The following is a 25,960-nucleotide window of genomic DNA, read 5'->3' on the forward strand; positions in this document are numbered from 1 at the left end:
GCAAATAGTCCCTGAACTTTAGCCCAATGTGTAATGTAATCCTTGAACTTTTAATATGACCAATAAGGTCCTTGAATTTTAATAAAATATGCAATGTGATCCCGGAACTTTTAATTTGACCAATATGGTCCTTGAAACTTTAGAACATATTCAACTTAGTCCCTAAAATTATATGAAAATGTTTAATGTAGTCCTTCTATTGATTCAAGTTTAGGGACTAAGTTGAACATGTTCTAAAAGTTTAGAAACCATATTAATCAAGTTAAAAGTTTAGGGACCGCATTGCACATAAGGTTAAAGTTCACAAACCTTATTAGTTAAATTAAAAGTTCGGGGACTACATTGTATATTGAGTCAAAGTTGAGGGACTATTTATGTCATTATCCCTAAATTAAACCAACATGATTAGATTCATTTTAAATTAATAAACAAATTCTCTGGCATGTTAACAAAAAGTAAAAATCTCAAAACAAGTTGCTGTTTTGGGTATTACATTATTATACGTACACGCGTTCATCTCTCGTCTCTGCACTACGGTCCTCAAGAATACAAATTCGGTGCGTTTCATTGCTTGCCTCAGGGACCTAACAGTAATTTCCCGTGCCCTCTAAATTCCTCTTTTCAAAAACCCAAAAGCCAAACGGTCCATTCAATTCAAATCCGCGAGCGGATCCCCACCGTCCAATCCAATCACTCTCGACCCTCCGATCTCTCCCACGCAGAGATTCACCATTTCTCTTTCTTCTTGCATCCCCTCACTCTCTCTCGCAACGACGCTTTAAGTCACTCCTCGCTCTTCTTCTTCTTCCCTCACTTTCTTCTCTTCGACTCTTCACCCTCTGATTTCGCCGCTCAAAAACCCTATTCTTCTCCTTCGTTTCCTTCGTGTCGTTTCGTTGGCCGATAATGGTGATTATTTCGGACACCACGAGCGCCACCAAGAGCCGGTTCGGGTTTCACGACCGTTCTTCGGATCCCGCACTTCCCGACCTCGCGGCGAAGTCGACGTCGAGGGAGAATGTCGCTCATTCTCAGGCACTGGTGATTCGGAGCAACGGAGATCCGGACGAGGGCGGAGTTGGCGGCTCGGGATTGTCGTCCCAGGGCTTCGAGCTCCGCGAGGATCCTTCGTTCTGGAAAGACCACAATGTACAGGTTCGTGTCAATTTCAATGACTTGAGTTTTCTTCGGATATCGATTTCCTAGCCTAGATTGGTTGATTTATTTAGCTGTGAATTTCCTCTGCATCGGGCCGTGAGCTCACTATTGCTTGAAAACTTGAAGTTATGCTTTGAAATTGGCACTCTTATCCTCTCTACTATAAAAGAAGAGAAATGATAATTTTATGCATGCACGTTTATAGGTAATCATCAGAATTCGACCTCTTAGTAGCAGTGAGATATCGCTGCAAGGCTACAGCAAGTGTGTTAGGCAAGAGAGCTGTCAAACTGTTACCTGGACCGGGCATCCCGAGTCACGGTTTACTTTTGATCTGGTTGCAGATGAGAACGTTAGCCAGGTAAAAGTCTCTTTTCCCATACCTTTTGTAACTATAGGGAATTTTCATGTTCTTAGATGTCTATCCTGCGATGCCCAATATTAAATCAGCAATATCACAGGAGAAGTTATTCAAAGTGGCTGGAGTACCTATGGTGGAAAATTGCATGGGAGGATACAACAGTTGCATGTTTGCGTATGGTCAAGTAAGTAATATACCACAACAATACCCTTCATTATGATCTGGATGTTTTTGGGTCTTCTAATTACTGATGATTTTCTTAGACTGAACATCCTCCGTTGTAAATTTGAGGATTTGATTAGCCAATCTTTTGTCTAGTTTGTTTGCTTGTTCTATGGCACCAACTGGCTTTGTTTTCTGCGTGTAGACTGGAAGTGGGAAGACTCACACAATGCTTGGAGACATCGAAGAAGGAAGCCGTAGACATAGTGTTAACTGTGGGATGACACCCCGAGTTTTTGAATATTTATTCTCACGGATTCAAAAGGTTCATGCCCTTCGATGAGGAGAAAAGGAAACCATTTATTTGGCCAAGGAGAAAATAAGAAAAAAAAAATTTGTTTTGGGAGTTGTTGCATCGTATTATGTCCAAGATCTCACTATCTTTCTGGCGATTGCTTTCTTCTCTTTCAATGTTTGAGAGAACTATTCTCATATACCAATGCAGTAACATCATGTGACATATTACATATATCTGATGAAAGCTATTCTCCCTCTCTTGTGACAGGAAAAAGAGGCTCGCAAAGAGGATAAATTACGATTCACTTGTAAGTGTTCATTCTTGGAAATATACAATGAACAGATTCTAGATCTTTTGGATCCTTCTGCTAGCAATTTACAGGTATGGATTAAAATCAGGCTTTTTATTTGCGTTACCAAAATTTTCCCTACAATGATTAAACAATTCCAATTTGTACTTTATTTGCACTTTGTGAAACTGTCAACCTTCAATTTTACAGATAAGGGAAGACCTCAAGAAAGGGGTTCATGTCGAGAATCTAAAGGAGATAGAAGTTACAAGTGCACGAGAAGTGATCCTTCAGCTGATTCAAGTATGGGAACTGCTAAGTAGTGCAATGTTTCTACTGACTAGTGGAAGTAACGTTTGAGCTATATCATTACTTAGTTCTTTTATTGTTAGTCACTACTTAGAAACACTACAAGGACTTCTCTTTTGTGTGGCTCAAGGTCAACTAGATTGACTGTTGTTTTTCAAGAATATATGGATAAACTTAGGCCTTTTGAATAAATTTATATTGGAAAACATACTTTAATGTTGGGGAAGTTGAAGCTAATCATGATGGTAGTCCATCTTTCGCAAGAAGAGAACTAGAAGAAAATTAATGCTCTTGGAATACCAAGCAATACTATGTTTTTTGAGATGACCCGTGATGATTTGAGGCTTTTTTTTTTTCCAATTGGATAGAGGGGGAACTGTATTAAACACCACATCAAAGGTTTTTTAATGTACTTTAATCTCTACTCCTTCTATAGGGAGCTGCCAATAGAAAGGTTGCTGCAACCAACATGAACCGTGCAAGCAGTCGTTCTCATAGTGTATTTACATGTGCTATTGAAAGCAAGGTTAGCATTTTCTTTTCTTTCTCTATTTGCCTCCAATATCTACTCAATTGTTTCCTACTTAAGATAGTGTTTTGGATGCTCCAATTAATACTCTTGTTTATCTACTTAGTTATGTGTTCTAATTGAGCCTTCAATTTCAGTGGGAGTCCCAAGGTGTTACTCACCACAGATTTGCTCGGCTGAATCTTGTTGATCTAGCAGGGTCGGAAAGGTATGTGAGAACCATAACAGCTTGCCGTTAAGAGTAGATACTTTTTCACAAAGTTATGTGAATGTGAGGCTATGTAATATTTTTCTCACAGACAAAAAAGCTCTGGTGCTGAGGGAGAACGTCTTAAGGAAGCCACAAATATTAACAGATCTCTTTCAACCTTGGGGTGGGTAATCGTATATGCAAATTCTTAAAATTTTCTCGATCATGTCCATGTATTCGGGCCATTTTAATATGGTGTCTCACTTTATGAGATAATTCTGTTGTGCAGACTTGTGATCATGAATCTTGTGAGCATATCCAATGGGAAGTCGCTCCATGTTCCTTACCGAGATTCAAAACTTACATTTTTGCTTCAGGCCAGTTGACTTCTGAGAAACTCTATTGATATGAAGTTATCTATTAATTTCTTTCCTCGTTTTGGTTCTACGATGCTTGAAAATTGTTTAATTATATGACTATGTGAAGTCCAGATACATGCTTGCAAATAATTTGATTATATGACTATGTAAAGTCCAGATACGTGCTTTCTGAACGATAAAATGTCCTTTTAAAGGAGTGGACTTTGAGAGAAATGTCCCAAATTATTGGTATATTGTATTGTCCAGTTTAGTGCACAAACCTCTCTGAGAATTTGAGGTTCCAAACTTTCAAATAGCTTTCCTGTGCTTCCATGTAGTCAATGTTGCAAATTTTTTGTTATAATGGAACTTATCATTGGGACGATGCATCCTGTGTCCATGTAGATTTACATTATGTTCTCGGGTTCAAGGCTTATTACTGTTAAATTCAGATTGATTTGAATGGGTATTAACTACAACTTGGTGTGACCAGGCAAAAAGCTTTAGCAGTTAAAACTATTATTTAGTCCTTGCAAGTTGTGGATAAACTATGATTTATCCTATGCAAGTACTCCTTGAGATATTTTTTAAGTTGCCTTAGAAAGTCTTGATGAATGAAATTTCACAAAAAGAATCTTGCTTTTTTTTTTTCAGGATTCGCTTGGAGGAAATTCAAAGACAATTATAATTGCAAATATCAGTCCATCCAACAGGTTAGTGAGTTTGGTGCACTTATGTTTCTTTCTTGAAACGGTGTGTGTTGATGAATAATTTTACAATTCTTGATTGTTGCAGCTGTTCGTTGGAGACTCTGAGCACTCTGAAGTTTGCGCAACGTGCTAAATTTATTAAAAATAATGTATGTATGTGCTTTGAACATGAGGCTTGTGTCTTAGAGATGCCCCTCTAGGAATCATAGAGTGCTATAAATTGCTTTGTTTCAAAGGCATGTTTCTGCGAAAATGTTCAAGTCCTTATATTTCCCAATTGTTCCTTAATTCTTCAGTCAGTAGTTCGATATTTCGGAATTTATCTGGCGTAGGGGATCTTGTAGTAGGTTTGCATTAGCTCTTTGAATTTTGTTCTCTTCATTACTTTCACCAGTGCTACCAGAAAGTCATAGTGGTGCTGCTTTTCAGGCAATTATCAATGAAGATGCATCTGGGGATGTAATTGCTATGCGTGTGCAAATTCAACAGCTAAAGGTACCGTGTGTGACTTGTTGGTAACATGGTCTAGCTTATGAATCACTAGTCAACTTTCCCTAGTTCATATACTTTACAGTCCCATATCTCCTAGAAAGTAGGGCTTTCCAATTTTTGCAATTTCTCATATAATCTCTTCTATATCTTTTCAGAAAGAGGTTTCTCGTCTAAGAAGTTTGCAAAACGGAGGAACAGAGAACTTTGAAAGTGATAGTCTATCAACAACCTTTCCAGGATCTCCAGGATTTTTTAAGTGGGAAGGGCTTCATGGATCTTTTAGTCCATTTACATCCGATAAAAGGACAACATTGGTAATAACCGTCTTTATTAGCCAAATTATTTTCTTGTTTTTTGCTACTTTCTCCTCATCATTTATCATTCCATTGATTGTTCAGAAGAAAGACTATGAAGTGGCTCTTGTTGGAGCATTTAGAAGAGAAAAGGACAAAGAAACTGCATTACAGGCACTGGCTTCTGAGAATCAGGCAGCTTTGCAGCTGGTATGAGAGTGAAAAAAAAGTTTTTTTTTTTTCCTTTATCTTGCCTTTTGCCATGGATGGGCGAACAACTTTGATATGCTTCTACAAATTATTATTTCGTTCTTCATAGATGGACGAACAACTTTAACAAATGAGGACCCGCCTTTTCTTACCCTTTTTTTTTACTTTTTCTTGTTGAAACGTTGGTTTTTTTTTTATTTTTATGTAGATATTCACCAAACACTTCAGATACTTTCGTATTGGGTCTCTTTTGGCTTCATAGGAGAGCAAATATGACATTTAAGGATTTACTGATGAAGGTTAATAATCTCTGGTGGATCAGGCCAAGCAAAGGGAAGATGAAATTCAAGGCCTGAAAATGAGGTTAAGATTTCGTGAAGCAGGACTCAAGAGGTTAGAGGCTGTTGCTGCAGGAAGAATCTCAGCTGAGACCCATTTGCTGAAAGAAAAGGAAGAACTCCTGAAGGAAATTGAAGTTTTACGATCTCAGATTGACAGGAACCCAGAAGTGACCAGATTTGCCATGGAAAATTTGCAGTTGAAGGAAGAAATCAGAAGGTATGATGAATCGAGGTCCAGTTTGATATATCTATTCCAGGTGTTACTAGCCTTTCTTCTCTATTTCCATGGCGTATTCTAAAAATGACAAGACAAACTTGTTTTTGGCAAAAAGAATTGTTTGAAAGGGTTTGCTTTCTTGTACTCCAACGGACAGGTTGAAGTCATTTTGTGTGGAAGGAGAACGAGAGATGACGAATGAACAAATCAGGGTGTTACAAAATAAGGTGGGCATATCCTTGTAACAATTTTTTTGGTTATCTTTGTGTTCGTACACTTACAGTTTAGACCTACTGCAGTTGCTAGAAGCACTTGACTGGAAACTAATGCATGATTCAGATGCCTCAGCAGTACAGGTTATTTGTAAAACACTCTTAAATTTTAAACAAATTGCAATGAAGGGAAGGTTGTCCTGTTGATCTAACTATAAAATACTTGGAGACAGAAGCCCAATTCAGATGCAGCAACTCACATTCTTGGCGATGAAACCCTACTTCTATCTCGTAAGGTTAGGTTTTCGAGTCAGTGGTTGTGGTTTCTGCAGCTTACTTTCTCATCTTCGCTTCAAGTGTCAGATTCTCCCCATAAATTTTCGTTGCAGTTTTATATAATTATTAAATTGTTGTAGCTTCCTGACATTTAAATATTCTTTCCTCATCCATTTTTTGTACAGGAAGGAGGATCCCCTTGGCATGCATCTGTTAGTGATGAGAATGAGTTCCTCCGTTTGGAGGTAACCACTTCTTGTTCCTAGGGTCTCCATGTCATTAAAAACTGCATGACCAGAAATGAGTAAATAATGTTTGCGGAAACTATGTTTTATTTCAGGTTATCCAAAACCAGGCAGAATTGGACGCACTCCACAAGAAACTAGATTTCTCCCTTGAGGAAAAAGAAAAATTGGAGAGGTACTAAACAAACATACGCGCGCGTGTGCACACACTCTTACGAGGTTTCCAACTTTCATTTAGCAAATTGCATGCTCGTGTTTCCGCCGTTCCTCACATTTTGCACTTGATTGTTCCAGGCATGTAAATGATCTGCACTTTTATGAGGTTTCCAACTTTCATTTAGCAAATTGCATGCTTGTGTTTCCACCGTTCCTCACAGTTTGCTCTTGATTGTTCCAGGCATGTAAATGATCTGTCAAGAGAGCTTAAAGAGAAGAAATTTTCAAGAGCTATTGACGGAAACCAGCAACTTGGGCTTCCATCTTCCTCAACTGGTGTCAACATAGTCAATTTTGATGATCAGATAGAGCTGAAAACTATGGTGGATGCTATTGCTGCTGCAAGTCAAAGGGAGGCGAAAGCTCACGAGAGTGCAATGATCCTGTCTAAAGAGAATGACGAGCTTCGGATGAAGCTGAAGGTATTGATTGAGGATAACAACAAGCTCATTGAATTGTACGAGAAGGCATCTGCAGAAAGGAGTGAATCACAATCGTGTTCTCTTGATAGTACTCACAAAGAGAGAACTGGAGTCTGCAAAAGTGATGCTATCACCGAGACAGAAGAAGGGAAACTCACTCAGATGAAAAAGGCTGTGGAGAGTCTGGAACATCAGCTCCTGGAAATGCACGAAGAAAATGAAGAATTGATGGGTTTGTACGAAAAAGCAATGAAGGAACGGGATGACTTCAAAAGGATGCTTTATGCAAATGAGCAGGTCAAATCTGGAACTAGAAGAGACTTTGATTGTCCAGAAAAGCTTGTTGAAGTTGATGCAGGTAATAACTATGAATCAAGTCAGGCGACCGTGTCTGCTGAGGAAACCCATGTTGCTGGAGTATTTTCCCGGGAAGCACAGAGAAATTCAGTGGCGATTTGTTGCAGCAACAATGATAAATCAGAAGTTTTCTTGGAGGAAACAGGTGATCAAAAACTAAATGGTGGACCTGGTGCAGATGAACCTCCCTGTAATTCTAATATCAGTATTTCCATGGAAGAAGCTGCTCGGTTAATGAAGCCTTTCCTGTTTGATGGATCAGATATACTAAATGAACATTCTGGCTTCTCTGTGTCGAATGCTAAGCTGGGGTCTAAACAATGCTTTGATGATTATCAAGGAGATTCACATTGCTACATGGACATTGATCCATCAACTGTCTCTGCTGTTCATAGCCTGCAACCACAAGAAATGAATCTGGTCAAACTGAATCTTGCAAGTGCAGAGGAAAAGCTCAGTTTTTCTTCTAGAACTGCTGACGAACTTCACTTGGTTGAGAAAGCAATAATTGAGGCTGGTCAATTCTCAAGACAAGTTGAAGAAATGGAAGCCAGCATCCAAGTTGATCAGCAGAATCTTGAATCACGCAAACTGCTTTTATCAGAAGCTCAAGAGAGAGTATCACTCACTGATAAGAAGTTCTCTGCTCATAAGTATTCTCTGTCAAGTTTCTTTTCATCCATAATGTATTCTGAACAACGAGAAGCTCGCGCCAATGCAAGGGTTAATGCTTCAACATCATACCTACACCAGAAGAATAATGAAATGGCCTGTCTTCAAGCCCGCAAGGATGACCTTGAGGTACTGCTGAGGAAGAATCAACAATCTGACGAAGAACTAAGGAACAAGCTGGCATGCTTAAAATCAAAACTTGAAGAAGAGAAGCGAAAGCAAGAAAATGAAAAGGTTCTTCTTGCTATAGACAATGTCGAGAGAGCTGATCCCACAAAGAGGAACTGGGGTAGTAAAGCCACAGATTTACTCCAATCCGAGGAAGAAAAAACCAAGCTACAAACTGAGATTAACTGCTGCCGAGAAAGACTTGGGGTCATAAAGAAGGAATACATGGAATTGAGCGGGAACTGTGGGAAGGTGGATGACGAGATCCGAGCTGTGCGAATGGAGATAACCAAAGCTTCAAGTATGGTGGAGGAGATGGAAGTTGCACTTCATGGTGTCATCAAAGAGAGAGAGAGCTTATCCGAGACTATAGAGAATGCATGGCATGATACTCAGAGTCTAATTCTCTCCTTCCACGAACATGTTTGTGAAGCAGATTTGAGGGCAAAAGAAGTGGAGATTCTGCAAGAGGAAATGCATGAGAGTCTCAGAAGACTAGAAGAACTCAAACAAATTAAAGCCATAACTTCACAGCGAAACATGCAGCTGTTAGGGGAGATTGGTGGTTCTTCCTGTTTATCAGGGAAGATGCAATTAGAGATTCGGAATGCCATGGCATTGATTCAGGAGGCAAAATCATTGCTTTAGTTCCACCCCGGAAATTATGAAGTCTGATAATTTGTTCTGTACCTGAAATTACTTCCTTGTAAAATTCACTCCCTTCGTCACGTTTGTTGACCTTTCTGTCAATGGAATGCCAATCGAGCGCACCATTTTCGAAGTCTAGAGAAAGCGTCGATACCTTCTAACATGTTTTCTTGCTCGTGCCTATATTAACGTGAGAGAAAGCGAGGTCAACATCGGGCTTCCATCTCAGTAAGCGTCATTATGGATTTGAGTCGAGTCAAGGCAAAACTCATTTAGTCTTTAGACCGCCCCACGGACCTCTTTCCCTAATAATTCCTCGATTGCAATACGATAGGAAGACTATAGTTGAAAAATGAGACTAATCGAATGACTATTACTTCCTTTTCGACGTCACCAACTTGCCCGGGCCCACGAAGATATTACTAATGGATGTAAATTACCAATAGGTTTTCAAGTTTATCAACTTTAAATGGTTTAAATTAGTTTAAAGTGACTACTAAACTCGTAAAAAATGCAAATTACCTATGGGAAGCGAACTGACATTTTGAATAAAGAAAGTCATTAAAACCTTTTACTTCTCATTTGCAAAATTACCAACAATAAACTGTAGTTAAAAAGTTTCTAATATCTAATAGTTGTAAGGTATTGTCAAACTTGGAAAGTTACCAAAGTAATAGAGACATTCTAGTTAGGTAATATATCGGGAGAAGTAGAAAGAAGATGGCCCTTTCCCATAGTTAGAACTTGCATCTCACCCGAAGCAAGGAAAAATATTTTGGGTATGTCGTGAATGAATGTCTTTATAAGCGATTGCAGGTCACAGACAGAATGTACATAGAAGCCAACATGCATGCCGCCACACCCCTACTGCATGCGAGCACTGGCGTTGATGATGAAGCATTCATATAATTTGTGAATGATACATCTTGGATCTTCATTTGTATCAAAGATTAAATGCTCCACAATGTCGGAAGACATTAACAGTACATGCCTTATACGAGGCGTCCAGTTGAACACAATTTTTTCTGGGACATCAATGGAGGTCTTTCAGGATTCACATTCGCCAATCGATGGGATTGGCTTGCCACGGAGATCACCATAAGAAAGCATCTTGAGTAATTGAGTTCGTGAAATAGCCATTGAAATTAAGATAGCTCCATAACTTAGAGAGCCCGAATTTCCCGTGTTTGGCAGACCTAAGATATATAAGGTGTAATTCCTTCAGGTTTTTCTCAAAATTTTCCTTCGTAGCACGCACCTGTAAAAGCAAACACCCGGGAAAAGGTGAAAACATAATCAACAAACAAAATCATCTAAAATTCATCATCAAAGACAAGGATTCTCATATTCATAGAGATTACATTCAAGAGCACAGATGCAGGATCCTTTTCTTGCTTGGTACACACATGAGAGGACCTTATAGAGGGAAACTAGGAGGAATACTTTCAACTAACAGTGAGCATTACCTGGGAAAAATTAATGATAGGTTGTTTGACTGATAGGTCTCCTTGTCCTCCTATACTCCATGCACCCCCGTATAAGGTACCACGGAAGTCCACGGCACACTGTAAAATATTTTGTATTATGCCACCAATTTCCTGTGTCTCTTCGGACAGAAGACAGCTGAAGAAAGATCACATTCATCTTTATGATTAGAATATATAGTCACATCTTCCCATGGCTACCACTGTAGATATTTGATTCTTTTTCTTTGGTCGAAAGATAGTTGCAGTTGGACAGGATAAAAAAAAAAGAGATAAACGAGGAAGAGAGCTGTTGTGAATCAGTAGAACATGAATCGATCTCGCCATTTCAACTGCCATTATAGCTGGGCATCAACCACTAAGTTAACTCAGTAATTTCCCTTTCATTCAATTAAACATCAGTGGCCAAATTGTATCCCAGGTGGATAAAACAACTAAACATCGCTTTGAACCTAGTGATATTGCCGCAAATTTTGGGCAGTCTGGTTACTGCTTGTAAGCTAAGCAAAAAGAAACCAAGTCAAGTATTTGTATTCTATTCCCGTCCTAAACCCAGCGAGGTTCAACTGTCATGCAAGGAATGAGGTAAAAAATGACCAATTACGACGATCTTTCTGAAGTAAAAGTCTAAAAACTTCGAACCAAAGTGAAATGCAAACTCACATGTCAAGTGATTCGGCAAGATATTCCATATGCACTGACTCGAGATCCATCATATCTTTGACCTACGTCAACCATGGGAAATTTCAAGCTAACGAAAAGAATATAGTAGGAAGTAATTTCGGAGAAAGAGGCAGAAAAAGCAAAAATGCATGTTCATTGATTTTAGCATGGGTAATCTACATGACAAAGATGCATGATGCATGCCCAGCAACCCTTCCATGGACAGCTCAGTTTCTGCAAGTCATAAAACATCAAGACGATTGATGATATAAGGGAAATAAGACAACACATCCACTAAAAGGATAGATGCCTTTGCAAATCTCTCACAAAAGCTTAGTGAAAATTAAAGCTAACAGCCTAACATACAGTAAGCAATTTAAACGCAAACACGGGTACAATGAAGTAAGCAGCTGCAGGTCCAGGCTACAAAACATCACTGCTAATCTTTCTCTCTCAAAGAGGAGAAAGACTATTGCAACACACAAGAACACTTTCTCACGCCTCACATCAAGAATTTCCCTAGTGCTCTCAGTTTCTATTATCTGATATCTATTATAAAAGAGAAATTAAATTCCGCCACCCAGCCATGATTTAAAAGTGTATGGGAATTATTTAGAAAAAGATTGGAAAGAAACATGCCAAAAAATAAAAGCATAAATATTAGTTGGGCTGCACAAGCAAACTTCAGCATAGGATCCTCATCCACCAGCTGGACAGAGAAATGAAGAACTAAAACTTATTTCTCAGAAATTTACAGCCAGAAATGCACTTCTTGTAATATTTGAGAGAACCTTATGTTGAAGGGAATGGAGAAAACCAGACCACGAAACATGAGATAACTGGGACTGCACATATTGTTGTAACATGGATACGAAATGATTCAACTGGTGCCTGATATCACAGAGAGAAGAAAACTTCCTTTATGAGTTTCAAACAGAACTTCCACAACATGAGAGAGATACTATCAAATAGAAAACGGTGCCACTAATAGACCCCTGAACAAAAATTAACAAGCGAGAGATCTAAATTTGCAATCATTGCAATTAGAAAGTCCAAGATGCTAAACTCTCAATACATGAACAGATATATCATCATGCATCATCTGCTATCATGAAATATTTCCTCAATTGTCAGTCTCAATGAATTATGATAACGGTTGAATATGATTACCTAAAGATCAGAAACGAGGTCTTGTGTAAGCTCAGGAGTAAATGCCGTAAAACAGCATTTGTTTTTCCGGACGGACATAAAACAAAGAAATAACCAGTATTCAAATGTCTTTCCAGCATCTACAAGGAGAGTGGAGCTATCTTAAGCATTAATCAACCATGACAGGAGGATGCAGAGTTAGAAACCCATGGTGCTTAATTTCCACCAGAATGCCAAATCAGACCATTCACAGAGGTAATAGACCTTGGAATCAAACTCAATGAATTGGCCTCGAAGCCTCTATCTCACTGAGCATACTTACTAAAGCCACCCATGGTATTACTTAAATTTTAATTTTCTTGGCCTCGAAAATAGGTGTCATTGAAAACCTACTAAACTTATCAGATGGGAAAAAGGAGAACAAACAGAGAAATTTTTCATGCCTATTAAAACCCCCTTCAAGTAGAAGATCCAAAATCATGTAGAAATGAACCTTAAAAGGCAAATCAACTTCCTGCTATCCTGAGACGGCACTATGCCTGTTAAACGATACAATTAATGGTGCAGTATCTTTTCCATGGGCTTCCGAGACTAACAGAAGACTATTTTCAACTTAATCCTTACGTGCATCTGAAAGAAACGCATAAAATCAGTGAAGCTGAGTAGCTTAATTTGTTTTGATTAAGATAAAAGAAACTCATCAACAGTAACAGGCAGTCAGTGCATCAGTTTTCTTACAAGGAACTTCCAAGAGCCCTTAGTGTTTCATTTGCTCTAAATCTTCAGAAAATTGAAAATAGTGGAAGACATATGCCAGAGGGCATGTAGGAAAATCTTTTGCTCAGCTGGCTAAACACAACACCTTGGCAAACTGATCGCACTAAAAGATGTAAATAAAAACAGCGCAGGTTACCTCATATTCATCAAGCTAGTAAAACAATTAACTTGCCCAGCTTGCAGTTCACATTTCCCGCTTTGACTAATATGCTTTGCACCCTGTCAAAATTTCAAAAACAAATCATACAGAGTGATCGTCACAAAATATCTAATTTCTAGAACCTTTAACAATCATATCTTTGACTTTAGCAACAAGAACGACCATCACAAAAACTTGAACTGCTTCTGTTACCTCCATTAAAACTAATTAGCTCCTTTTTCAATATCGTTGCATATCAATTTTGGAGTACGGAAGAAAATTTTTGAGAGTTTGAACAAATAATAGGAATAAACTTTGAGAAGTAAATTTCCTTACCAAAAAAAAAAACTTTGGTAAAGGGCAGACAAGAAATGAATTGCATATCATTAAAATATATAGCTGCATTGCATATTACAAAGTTGATCAACAAGGCACCTTTATGAGCTTCCAGCTATTTCAAAAATTCTACTTACAATTGGAAGCACAGGAAAAAGAATAGTGCAAAAGGCCAAAATCTAGACCAAAACAACAATATTATCAGTTAACCGTATGAGAGGCAGGTCAATTCTCCTAGACCTACATAGCCAAAAAAAATGATCCTCCTAGAACAGTTTTTTCTGCCTAAAGCTCAACCAATCAACAGTTCAGTTTGTGAATTATTGAACATGTACTGAAGTGTCAGTTGCATTTCCATGAATACAGCAGAAGAAGCACTCAGTACAAGCTTTTACACGTGGAAAAAAAAACTCAAAACACATAAGAGAGCCAGAGCCAAGAACAAATACCTTCAACAAACACCATACATTACTTAATGAGAATGCAGCAAGCTTCACTTTTATCAGAAAATTGAATATCTGAGCATATATGTTCAGTGCAGCAGGAGTCAAAATAATGCTGACTGGCCAATCCACACGATATCCTAATCCCAAAAAGTCAAAAGAATGGACTCCTGTGATAGTTGATAGTCCAAGGTTAGTCAAGTTTCACAAAGGTAGTTTACTGCATCCAGATGAAAGCACAGAAAAGTACACTGTCGATGAAAAAGGAATGAATTGCTTATAAAATACAACAAAAAGATACCAATTGCAGTTGACTGAGGCAATCTGTCATTTTCCGTAGTGTAAACGAATAACCTATCTTTATTGCTGTCTTCTTCACATGAAGACCTCTGAATTGACATCTCAAGAAGCTCTTGAACATCTGAAACACTTTGATCTATGCCTGTAGAGAACTGCTTCTGCAGTCAAAACAAAACAAAGAAATTGAATAAGAGAAACTAAAAAAAACTCATCAGCAGAGAAAAACCATATTATCGTTCAATTTTTCAGAAAGAAGTACATGCTGCCAAAGTGACATGATGAAAAGATCTGCCCAATCTGCTCTTTCCATGAAATGATAGCGTCGTAAAGAAAGCAAATGTTCACGCAAGTCAAAACCTTCTTCAAGCAACTTGATTGTTAATCTGCTGACATACCTGTATCTAAAATCATTGAGGAAAGCAGAATCCACATGCAAACCAGAACAATCAAGAAAATATGGAATTTTCCAGGTTTTCACTTCCATGTACCAGGGAAAAAACTGTGTGCCCGCAATTAAGATTGACGAGAACCGTATTATGTTACTACAAAATATAAATCAAAATGTGGTGAAAATATGCCACACTACTGCCTCAACTTTCTCCAAACCGATGACTCCTACTACTTTCCACAGGATCACGTCAAACTTACGTTCTGGTCATTTGGTGGATTCTACCAATAAAAATTATCTAAAATCACTCGCAAAGAGTTCCGACAAGGGATCAGGTATCTATTATCTATTAAATAGATCATCAATTTATATCAAACATCCAGGCAAATTTAAAGTTTTTTACACAAAATATCAAATTCCAGGGAACTTAAAACATAACACAACTGCACAAATTAAGATGTGCTCAAATGGTGAGAAAGTAGGTGACTAGTGAGCACATTTACCATGAAATGAAAACTCTGGATAGTTGGAAACTCAAAACAAGGAGAAATCAACATCTCTTAGTAAGCATGGAAAAAAGGATACTGGAGCAAGATTTCCTGCAATATGCATTTTTCAATGACTATATCAAGTGGTATTTTGAAATTGGCAGACAAATGTTCTCCTTGGTCTCTGACACCAGTAATGCTGTTGTTTCTGCAACTGCCCAGCATAGTCTCCCAACTGCTTCCACCCGAAACATTCGTCAAAACTGCATGATGATATTGGCCCTTTGAACCCAGAGGTGAGGATATGCATGACCCTTTCTTATTAGCACTGACTAAGCTATCAAGACCATGCTCTTCTTCACCACGGCGATGCTTCTTAATAACAATTGTCGAAGCACTAGAATTCCCGAAGAATGGTCGCTCAGAACCACGTTGATACCTAGAAATGGTGTCTAACTTCTCAAGACATAGTTTAAAAGGGTCTTCTACTGAAGTGAAGTCAAAGCAAGGCAATGATTGTCCACCGTATATGCTGTCCTTCACTCCAGAATTATTTTTGAAGGGAGTATGGGTGATGTTGGTCAGCACAGGATTCATGCTGAGAAAATTACGGTGATGGATAACATCTAAAGGCTGCAACATCCACAGTATGGAAGAAGAATGAGTCCCAATGCCATTCTCTTCCATGCATAAGGTTCTGTCAGTTAAAACAGTGCTGGTGGCAGTGTTTCCTCTGAAAAATGGCAGAACTTCTGCAAATTCCAACCTTCTTTTGCTTAAACCTCCAAAACAGCCTGGTGTGCTTAATCTATGCTCCTCTGAATATCCTTGATGAATGACACTAGGATCCTCTAAAAGGCCACTAACTGAAAAACCACCCTCAGGTGGAGAATTTGTGATCTGATCTGTAGATAATTTTGATCGATCAGGGTCCCCAAACTCAACACGATGCGATTTACTAATTGAAGAGACAACACCCAATGGCAGATCTGCTTCTTGAAAATCTCCTTTCAAATCAATCTTCTTATCGTTAGGATCTTTTTTTTCCCGCAATGAACTAGCAGTTAGAGTACTTGACAGGAATCTTAGAGCAGAAAAGTATTTTTGTTCGGAATGAGATGCATTATTTGGCTGTTCAATCAGCTCCTCACTATCAGACATCTCTTCCAAGCTATCTGAAGATAAGCAATCAGGTGACTCACATACCTCCTCATCGTAATTGTTATGGCGAGTAACTCTGCAAGGAGAAGTAAGCACAATAAAATAAATATAACATTTGAATGAAAAACAGATACGAAAAAGAACTAGAAGCCGAAGAACCAAAAAAGGAAGAGTGGATTCCAGAATTTACTTTCAAACCAAATGAGAAATTGTGTTCATGGTTATCTCATAGCAAGTGTAAATATTCTAGGATCTCCACGGGAGAGGAAGAGAGAAAATACCCAAAAGCTGTAATTTTACTCAATAACTTAATGAAAGAGTACATAAGATGACTCTATATAGAGCATGAGAGACACCAACAAAGTCCTAATTTCCATATTTATTACCACCTACTAACTACTGGCTAATGTCTACGTGGCAGTAAAATGAAAACTCCAGAACCGAGTAAGGTTCTCAGCATGCCATGCAATCTCACAGCCTGGCTCTTGAAGAATCATCCAGCTATTTAGCCCCCACAGAACCATGAGAACTTTTTAGTGCCAGCATTCAGATGGATACACACCCTTAAAACACAATCTCAGCTTGCTTGAGAGACATTAACATCCAAAGAAGCATATTTACTTTCATAAAGATTTAATTTTTATTAAGCTGGAGCTCAAGCTGACAGGTAAAGCTGCTGTGACGTTGGACTCCAATTGTCACTCCAGAAGGTACAAAGCAAATTGTATACTAATTTCAACGTACATGCTTTAAGAATTATTATGGTACTCCACCAATGTTTATAAGCCAAAAAGCTTCTCTTCACCAATGTTTATAAGCGAAAGCCTTCTCTTCAAGAATTAATTTCAAGTTTATAAGTGAGAAGTTGGGCAAGAAGGAAAAAGCTGGAATTAACGGGCTTATATGTGTACGCTGGCCTTCCCTCACCCCCTCTTCCAAAGAAAGGCACAGAAGCACATGCGTGTGCCATAAAGCAACCATAGAGAGATCACATGCACAGAGAGAGAGAGAGAGAGAGAGAGAGAGAGAGATTACAGAGTCGATCCCTCTTCGACTGGTATGGCAGGAGCACCAAAGCTGTTGTTCAGCAACAATGAAGCAGCAGCATTTGAACTAGCCCAACTGCTCAAAGAGGCAAACGATATAGTGTTGAATGCAGCAACCTGAAAAGGCCAAGCCAATATGCTTGAGATACATTGGGCTCGTTTCCAACATCTTAAACTTTTAAAGAAACTGATATGACACTCGCTCCAATGAAACAAAGCACCCAAACATTAATATCCATATCGACACTATGCAACAAGCAAAAGGATATAGTAGACAAGTTTTAAAGTTCAGCTTAACTGAGCTATCATGAAGTCAATATACAAGCATGAAAATGGGTATACTTTGCTCGTAGCTTAACTGAGCTATCATCAGAAAACAACAATGACTGAGCAATTATACGAAAATGCTCAGATAGACCACACATAAGTCAGTTACAAGGCTTTACCTGCTTATATCTGACTTGTAACTTTGTCAAGAGTTTCTCAAGTTTTTCATTCATCTCAATGTAATAATTGTTCCTCACATTCACAAGATCCTCTATGTTTTCTTTGTCAAAGGTCAGAGCAGAAGCGTGGGATGAATGGTTGCTCGAAAAATCTTTCCAATTGGGCAAAAATTCCTCAATGGTGTAGCTTCCCGGAGAAACATAGTTACACAATTCAAATAGTTTCATTACAACTTGAAGCTGTTGCCCAGCTCGAACAAGTGGAACCACTGATTTCCTCAGAAAATAAGGAACAGCAACTTTTTCTTGCACCTGTAGAGCACAGCTGTAAATCACTATCAATAGCCAGGAAGCACTAACCACAAAAGCGTACGAATCAATATTCGAATAAGTAGCCTTATAGATGCCATGGGTTTACCTGAATACATGACACATGAGTATTAGCAGCTTTACATGGTGGATGAAATGCAGGATCAGATACATATTCCACCAAAAACTCCTTGTATGGGTCATTAATTTCTGCTTGGTAAATCCATGATCTGACGAACCCAAGGAACGGAGCACAAGAACGTACAAAAAGAAACTTAAGTAACATATTATGAGCAGGATCAGAAACCTACAAAGGAGAACCAATCTCTTAGATATTCTCACTAAAAGAAGCATAAGTACAATATCAAAGATATTCTCACTAAAAGAAGCATAAGTACAATATCAAAGTGAGACTGAAAATTTCCAAAAAAAAAAAAATCTCATATTTTGGAGAACAGTGGATTAGGTACTCCTCCTATATAACTTATTGCATATGATTGCATTGCCTGGTAATCGATAAACCTAAGGGAAGTGAAGCAGCAAAAAGAAAGCAACACTAAGAGGATCAACAAAGCATCAGTAAGAGAACAGGTACTCCCAGCAAGGATGAGAGAGCTTACAAACAATAGGGATCAGCTTATAGCAACTACATTCCAATGAGGAGATGATCATACAATCATTTAACAATTTCAAAACTGGATGAAATGGAATGGACAACAAATACAGGTGAAAACAAGGATTGAGGTTTATGACTAAGGATAATGTAGCGAATGTTAGATTCTGTCACCATGAGCTAGAGAGAAATACAACAATATGTGTAATAATTGCATATTCAGGGAAAATGGAAGGAATAATAGGAAGTGCATATGTTTTCTTCTTGGCTACATCTTCCTATATCCACGGTTTCTGCTTTAGTATGGACCCTCGCAGCACTAAAAATACTTATCCTTGTTTATTGCTGGAGTCATTCAAAAGACCCTTAGTATGAGTGGTATGAGAAGATGATACAAGAGCAGTCGAACATCGGCATAATCATACCTGCAACTGTTCATACAAATAAGAAAGAAGATCACCACCTCTGGGGAAGTTGCGAAATTCTGCTGTTGTTTTAGTAAGTAGATCTTCAAGGGGCAATTCTGAGAAGCAAAGAGCAACATTGTCCAGCTTACATATATTTCCAAGAGCTTCTATCCTAGTCCTCAGTTCCTTTGTGTGAGAATGCACCTCCAATAGTGATATATCCAACAGCATGACATTTGTCAGACATCCAACTCCAGAAGATGCATCAGCAGGAAACTGATCATCCTCAGTTGACCGCCTCAAATGTATCGAGGCACCTAAAGTGCCCAAAGAGCACGTGTATCCCTCTAAGACTTTTCCTAAGGCTACTGCAAATGCCTGATTAACAAGACTGCCCTGAAGATGCTCGTCGTTTTCAATGTTGATATGGCATTTATCTCGGCCCTCTGATTGTCCTTCCATTCCATGCCTAATTCTTGTCGGCCCAATATCCGGATGCAAATTTGCAAAATACTCCACAAACTTCCTGAGAAGCAAAACTAGACAGCCCGAATGACCAATGGATTTTAGAATCATCCCCAGAGAATGAGTGCTTGAAGTCCGGTTCCAGAGACTGGTAATCCGGTGGAAGGACCGGTCGGCTGGATCAGAACAAAAGGAAGCAGATAGTTTCTCAATACTGGTAACTGCTGATTGCACTCCTTGCAGTGCATTCATCGCCAGCCTCACCAAACTTGCCTCCTGTCGAAAAGGGTCTCAACAAAACGTTCTGAAGAACACACTTCAATTGAAAAAAGGGAAAAAGATCAGGACAGGTGAACTCACAGAGACAGCTTTGACATCGAAGAGGCTCCGGCGAAGAGAGGGATCGCCGGCGCGAGGATGAATACTGTGCCCGTTTTGCGACGGGATGGATTCCCAAGTCCTCGGAGGAAGCCACGGATCTTCTACTTTGAGCTTCTCGTACAGCGAAGCCAAGCTCGCGTCCTCCGCCATTTCAAAAAGCCCGCCGCCAGCTGCAAGGCTCCGACGCCTGTGGATCGGATGTCTTCCCTCAATCCGCGTCCAATTCGGCTGCGCGGACACTATCTTACATGCTTCTGGCCAGTGAGCGCCGCTTACTTCTCCGATGTCATGTTTGGATTGTACGAGAATGCAGGAAAAATTAAGGTCGATAGAGACGAAGAAATTGAGGAAGATGGAGGCAAAGTTTTTGAAAAAGAAGAGAGGTTTTGGGGCGATGAACTTCGCAGTTTTTACTTTTTAGAGCCGCTGAATTAACCGGGAAAAATATTAAGTTGAATTAGAATGAGAAATTCGGGTAAAAGGGAAAAAAAGTAAAAGCAAAACGAAAGAAAAAGATATCTCATAGTTCCGGAGAATCTAAAATTCCACGTGGCAAGTGAAATTGAGAGCTATGCTTACTTCCGAAAATGTCATTAATTAAAAATATAATAAAATGATAAGTATTGTGGAAGTTCTAAAACTTATTAAGAAAGAGCAATTGAGTCCTAAAATTATCATAAAAATGTAACGAAATCATAAAATTTGTCAGAAAATGCAATTGAGTCATAAAACTTTTGAAAAGTGCAATTAAGTCTTAAAATTTATCAAATTGATGAAATCAAGTCCTACTGTTAATTGAACTTTTCGAAAGTTTTAAAACTCGATTGCACTTTCGTGACAAGTTTTAGGATTTGATTGCATTTTTTTGAAAATTTTAGAACTCAATTGCACTTTTGTGATAAGTTTTAAATTTTGATTGCATTTTTTTAAAATTTTTAGCAGTGCACTAAAAATATAGCACCGTTCCATGCACATCCATAAAATTGGGGGAAAATGTGAGAAATCATCGCATCTTTCATTGAAATTTATACGTATCATGCCGTTGTAGTTAACAATTTTCATCTTTTTTGTGAGACTTTATTTTCTCTTTTTTGCATATTTAAGTGAGTAGAAAAATTAAAACACTAATTGAAAGCATTAAGCAAAGGAGAATAATATGCCCTATAGTTCTTCTAAGATCAAATTGCTTCGGAGCTTCTTGCTGTCTCAGGAGTTGCTCCATGTTGCCTTGAGCTGTCTGAGGTTTCTGAGTTTCCGATAACTGGCATGGTCGGTTGAGTGCTCATCATTCATCAGTCGCTTACGGTAAATTTATGATCGAGCCGGCAATTCTACATTATGGTTTGCATCAAAAGATGTCCGGAGAACGATGAACAGTAACATCAGATGACTGTAGTTTGCATCTAAAAGGCTTATACAGAGAAATCCAATCAATGCCTGTGACAGAGTTCTAGAGTCCAAAGATGATCCTTTCAAGTATAACTGGTCAGCGATACAGAGGCTTAACCGATATCTATGTCAGTCCGATGTCATAGAAGAAAATCATCGAGGAACTTCGCAAAACCGACAGCCTTAGTCATTTGGGAATTCCAAGCTCGCAGCGACCCATTTGTCATCGGCTATAGGTACCACAGTAATGCCTTCAGGAAATGCGATATCCGGAAAGCCCGAGTAAACCCTTACCCGGTCACATAGCAAGTAGCTCCTTGTCCCTCGGCTCGACCCTGCAAATGGGATTGCCGAACGGCCAAACTCTGCCGGTTTAGGAGAAGTTGAGATGTCCATGGCTGAAGAAACTTGTGCTTTGGATGAGAAGGAATTATTTCCACCTTCAGCCATTTTCTCTATGCACACTCCTCGACTAGATGAGTCGATCCCGGTGGGGATGGTTTTGGTCTCAGGCTCGGAGTCTCCTACTTCGGCTGAAAATTCGCCGATTCTCTCTGTCAGAACGGAATAAGCAACTCGAGCAGCTTTCATCTCCGCTTGCTTCTTGGAGTTGCCTTCTTTCCCAAGAAATGACTCTCCCCCTACAACGACAGACGACACAAACATTGGACTGTGAGGTCGACCGGTTCTTGTAGTGCTGTAAACTGGCATGGGTAACCCTTCTCTTTGTGCTAGCTCCTGTAAGAGATTCTTGTGACAATCCAAGACATCCTGAAGGCAAAGATCAAAGGGCATACAAAATTTATCAAGAACCTACGGAGATTATGACGTGGATTAGATTTGCGACGGTGAAACAAGCACCGCAACACAGGAGTATCGCATGGAGAACTTCACCTCTTGAAATCTATCGGCCGATAACAACATCAGAGCAACCTCAGCAGCAGCGTGCTCGGCTTCCTTCAAAGTGTTGAAGGATCGAGGGCTTTCGAATGTACATCCATCAACTACAGCTGTGGCCTGAAATCGACGGGCATGAGGCGGTCCATCACATGTACAGGAATATACAGGCAAACAGAGATTTCTCCGCTGAGTATAATTCTGCAGGTGGCTCTTGCACTGGTTTTTCAAATCTATAAACGTAAGGTGGGTCAGCGAAAGCAGAACTAGTCATACAAGATAGCAAGCTCTATCCTCGATCAAGAATAAATGGACTAATCGGTTGATGATCATGCAGCAAGATTGATCAGCAGAACTAAGTGTTCAGATCAAGAAATGAGATGCAGTAGATGCTTCAGCCCTCTTAACTTTTTTGTAGCAACAATCTTGGTCCAGAGTTTTCCTAGCGATTGCATCAGCACTTCTCCTTTCTTGTGATTCAATCGACGGTCGGAGGATTACAATAAGAACAGACTAAAATAGAGTAAAGACACGGAATTGGCAGAGTCCCCTTTTCTGTTCTTGGTCCAAAGAGTCCATACCGAAGAAATGAAAGTTGTGGAGAGAAACTACCCTCACCGCTGCCCAAGAAACCGAGTCCCTTCGACTTGGTTTCAGGGAAATCGTCACGGTTGTCGTCTTGATCATTGTGATTGCCGTCGGACAGTCGTACGATCTGCTGTTTTGCAGCGGTGGAAGAATCATTGGCGCTTGGCTTTCCCTCTGCCCGAATTCAGAAGCGATGAACATCGGACAGAACATGAGTAACACGGAACACAAGCTTCGACACAACTGTTCACGACCGTAAAACACACTCGAAAGCTAATACATGTAAAAGCCCTGGAACAAACCGAGCACAGGGACTAGAACTTGAGAGAGAGAGAGAGAGAGAGAGAGAGAACTTTACTCAGGTGCTTACCTGGAGGCGAAGGCGAAGGAGAGAGGGAAAGGAAAGCGAGCTTGGCAGCTTCGTCCTGGGCGCGCCTGGAAGTATCAGAGGCGGTGGGAGAGTCGAAGGACTGGCCGTTGACGGAGACGGAGGACCGGAAGCGTGGCCTGTGCTCTGGTCCGTCTCTGACCGTGGAGTACCTCGGCAATCCCCATTTCCTTGCCTGGCACTCCTCCTGCAACTTGCACTTGTACATGCTTTCTCTCTCTCCCCCCCAAACCAGAAGAAGAAGAAGAAGAAGAAGAGAGGTTTACTGAGGAGCGTGCTTTATTGGCGCGAAGGCGATGCGTTTCGCGTGACGAAGAGTATTAAAAAAAAAAACCATTAAGTGCATCCATCGCTGGATGCTACGAGCTCCACGTGGATCCGACACTATTTAACGGTTAGGATGAATTTGGCTTACTGTATTAGGTGCGCCCGATAGCTTTTCATTTCCTCACTGGCTCAAACGGACGGGGCATGTGAAAAGCGCGAGTCGTACGAAAATTCTCGTCTCGATCCTCATCCGCTGGATCAAATTCATTATAGTTGTTTGACCGGATTCGTTTGTAAAAATACCATGGCCAACATGACATAATTAATTAATGATATAATAACTATTTAATGCTAAGGACGTTTTGGCTATTAAAATTTACAACTCCTATCATGATTAATGATTTGAGTTTCGGTTAGCAAATATTATAACCCTTATGAAGATGTAATATGCTTTGATGGAAGGCACGCATTGAATATGCTTATTAATAGCACATAGAAAGAGTCCGGTCTTCTCTCGACCCAACACAAGGAAAGTTGTATTATATCCTATAAAGTACGTTAAGAGACAAGCGGGTAAGGGAAAGAAACCATATTTCTTCATTTTCTCTTAGTTTTGCAACAATAGAGAAGTTTTGGATGTTACTTTCTCAAGTTTATTGCTTTTGAAGATTATTGCTATGGATAAAGGTATGCCTTAATCTCTCTAATCTTCATTCTATAATACGGAATTTTCGCATAAAAGATGTTATCACAACAGATCCATGGTTATATCAATCTTGGACCAAGTTCCCGACAAGATTTCTCAAAGTGATAGATTTGTTCCGAAGGGCGTACACCACGCATTCAATTAATTGGCAAGATGGGTCAAATTTGTATAGGAGATCACTGATTGGCCCTAATTGTACGATTGGGTATGATCAAATTGAGGTGATCAAATAGAGCTAAAGTTTGGAACCAACCTTGCGAGTCTCAATTCAAAAATCTGTGAACCAGCAATCGAATCGGCTAGATTTGGAACCTAACCGGTCGGTTCCATATTCTACCCCGAATCCGAGTAGTTTCGGTTTGTTAACAGTTTATAAATATAGCAAGATTTAATGTATTTCAATGAAGCTGTCTCGGTTAAGCAACGGTGCACATATTATCTTCGAAACTCAAAGAAGTAGTCTCCAAAGTAGTAGAGTCACTTTCGTTTATTTTTAGAATATATCTAAAGCACCCATTGGGCTGGTTGAAAGGGTTATTCTACCAAGGGATGATCGGTTCCTGAGTGGTCGGGTTCCCACCCGGGAACCGGGAATCGGACCCTTCCGGAATCGAGGACCAATCCACTAGGTTTTAGAACAGGACCGGATCAATCTGGTTCCTAAATGGGTCGATAGAACCGTTGGAACGTTCTTTTTTTTTTTTTTAGCATGTCATCCATAATCCATTGTGAAAAGCTAGCGTAAGTGCCTGAGGTTTGTGGATGTAGGGTACAAACCGAGGACGGCGTTCTTGATAGGAAGGTTTGTGAAGGATTATGTTTTTTTTTACAGATTTGTAAGAAATATACAAAAAAAAAAAAGGGTTCGATCCAAGTTAGCAGTTCCATTTATGGAACCGGGAACCGGATAAAAAATCATCGGTTCCAATTTTTTGAAACTAGGAACCACCTAGAACCGGCCAAATCAGTCTAGTTCGTGCAATTCCCGAGCCGAACAGTTCCTTTTGCTCACCTTTAGTTATACTGAGGTGAATCAGCTTTGAACCGGTCTCGGGTAAAATCTCCTATTCAAAATCGACTATCGAGACCCTATCCGACTTAAACTGGTTCTCAATTTCTAGACCCAAAAGCCAGACCGATTCCCTAATTGAAGTGAATTTGATGCTCACGCTAGGACGGTGGAAACTAGCATTAGTAACTCGAGAATTTGTATCTTCCTCAAATAAAAAAGATTATCCCGCAAAATAGCTAACTATATATATATATATTTAATTCCTTCCTCTAAACTTTAATTCTTGGAATCACTTCTCAATTAATCATACCGAAGCCCACTCTTCGCCCTTCTTTCCTGTATTTACCATGCGTAGGCTCCGTCTCTTTGGTCGAAAATAATTGAGTTGGAATTCATTTTTTCCAAAAATAATTATTTTTATTGCTTTCACAAATTAATAAAAGAAAAAAGTTTCTATCGTCCATGAAGATATTTAGGCATAAATTCTTATCGATAATAACAAAAAAAATTATTTAATTATTTCAAACAATATAAGCGATCATTCTCGGGAAAATATTTTTTAAATCATAAAACGGAGCCATATC

General features: G+C 39.3%; 3 protein-coding genes across 7 annotated transcripts; 1 reads left to right on the forward strand and 2 right to left on the reverse strand.

Annotated features, from left to right (window-relative positions):
* The first annotated feature begins 764 nt into the window (after nucleotides 1–764).
* LOC115734438 (kinesin-like protein KIN-12E) lies at nucleotides 765–9,269 on the forward strand. The gene is made up of 22 exons (XM_030665227.2): nucleotides 765–1,155; nucleotides 1,364–1,519; nucleotides 1,620–1,703; nucleotides 1,887–2,006; nucleotides 2,247–2,360; nucleotides 2,479–2,571; nucleotides 3,014–3,103; nucleotides 3,244–3,314; nucleotides 3,406–3,480; nucleotides 3,586–3,673; nucleotides 4,310–4,368; nucleotides 4,451–4,514; nucleotides 4,795–4,860; nucleotides 5,013–5,171; nucleotides 5,256–5,360; nucleotides 5,683–5,918; nucleotides 6,076–6,145; nucleotides 6,218–6,274; nucleotides 6,364–6,426; nucleotides 6,592–6,651; nucleotides 6,747–6,826; nucleotides 7,049–9,269. Exons 1-22 carry the CDS (start codon nucleotides 907–909, stop codon nucleotides 9,132–9,134), a joined length of 4,245 nt encoding a protein of 1,414 aa, XP_030521087.2. The 5' UTR covers nucleotides 765–906; the 3' UTR covers nucleotides 9,135–9,269.
* Nucleotides 9,270–9,916: 647 nt separating this feature from the next.
* On the reverse strand, nucleotides 9,917–20,541 carry LOC115734393. 5 transcript variants are annotated; one of them, XM_030665146.2, is made up of 14 exons: nucleotides 20,109–20,540; nucleotides 19,302–20,024; nucleotides 18,373–18,570; nucleotides 17,955–18,266; nucleotides 17,498–17,625; nucleotides 15,399–16,538; nucleotides 14,685–14,826; nucleotides 14,427–14,583; nucleotides 14,132–14,295; nucleotides 13,344–13,426; nucleotides 12,037–12,172; nucleotides 11,282–11,343; nucleotides 10,601–10,757; nucleotides 9,917–10,392 (listed from the first exon to the last, which is right to left on the reverse strand). In XM_030665146.2, exons 1-14 carry the CDS (start codon nucleotides 20,277–20,279, stop codon nucleotides 10,228–10,230), a joined length of 3,738 nt encoding a protein of 1,245 aa, XP_030521006.2. In that variant the 5' UTR covers nucleotides 20,280–20,540; the 3' UTR covers nucleotides 9,917–10,227. The 5 variants fall into 5 exon arrangements, with proteins under 5 accessions (XP_030521006.2, XP_030521007.2, XP_030521009.2 ...); XM_030665147.2 differs by having other exon boundaries at nucleotides 12,073–12,172; nucleotides 20,109–20,539; XM_030665149.2 differs by lacking the exon at nucleotides 20,109–20,540 and having other exon boundaries at nucleotides 17,955–18,279; nucleotides 19,302–19,556.
* Nucleotides 20,542–21,501: 960 nt separating this feature from the next.
* Nucleotides 21,502–23,633, reverse strand: LOC115734328 (double-stranded RNA-binding protein 1-like). The gene is made up of 4 exons (XM_030665063.2): nucleotides 23,374–23,633; nucleotides 23,034–23,177; nucleotides 22,413–22,648; nucleotides 21,502–22,289 (listed from the first exon to the last, which is right to left on the reverse strand). The coding sequence occupies exons 1-4, from the start codon at nucleotides 23,597–23,599 to the stop codon at nucleotides 21,702–21,704; spliced, it is 1,194 nt and encodes a 397-aa protein (XP_030520923.1). The 5' UTR covers nucleotides 23,600–23,633; the 3' UTR covers nucleotides 21,502–21,701.
* Between the last annotated feature and the right edge of the window lie 2,327 nt (nucleotides 23,634–25,960).

This window comes from Rhodamnia argentea, chromosome 6, assembly GCF_020921035.1.
Source record: "Rhodamnia argentea isolate NSW1041297 chromosome 6, ASM2092103v1, whole genome shotgun sequence".
In the NCBI taxonomy this organism is placed as follows: domain Eukaryota; kingdom Viridiplantae; phylum Streptophyta; class Magnoliopsida; order Myrtales; family Myrtaceae; genus Rhodamnia; species Rhodamnia argentea.

Excerpts from the sequence above, each read along its gene's own strand:
- LOC115734393 (XM_030665146.2), bottom strand. The coding sequence starts at position 20,279 with ATGGCGGAGGACGCGAGCTTGGCTTCGCTGTACGAGAAGCTCAAAGTA. Across the intron at positions 14,827-15,398 it reads TTGCAGGAAATCTTGCTCCA|ATACAGGTATGTCAGCAGAT; the intron begins GTATCCTTTTTT and ends CAATGATTTTAG. Across the intron at positions 14,584-14,684 it reads TCATGTCACTTTGGCAGCAT|AAGCAGTTCTCTACAGGCAT; the intron begins GTACTTCTTTCT and ends TTTTGACTGCAG.
- LOC115734328 (XM_030665063.2), bottom strand. The coding sequence starts at position 23,599 with ATGTACAAGTGCAAGTTGCAGGAGGAGTGCCAGGCAAGGAAATGGGGA. Across the intron at positions 23,178-23,373 it reads TCCTTCGCCTTCGCCTCCAG|AGGGAAAGCCAAGCGCCAAT; the intron begins GTAAGCACCTGA and ends GAATTCGGGCAG. Across the intron at positions 22,290-22,412 it reads CGGCCGATAGATTTCAAGAG|GATGTCTTGGATTGTCACAA; the intron begins GTGAAGTTCTCC and ends CTTTGCCTTCAG.
- LOC115734438 (XM_030665227.2), top strand. The coding sequence starts at position 907 with ATGGTGATTATTTCGGACACCACGAGCGCCACCAAGAGCCGGTTCGGG. Across the intron at positions 1,156-1,363 it reads GGAAAGACCACAATGTACAG|GTAATCATCAGAATTCGACC; the intron begins GTTCGTGTCAAT and ends GCACGTTTATAG. Across the intron at positions 1,520-1,619 it reads CAGATGAGAACGTTAGCCAG|GAGAAGTTATTCAAAGTGGC; the intron begins GTAAAAGTCTCT and ends GCAATATCACAG.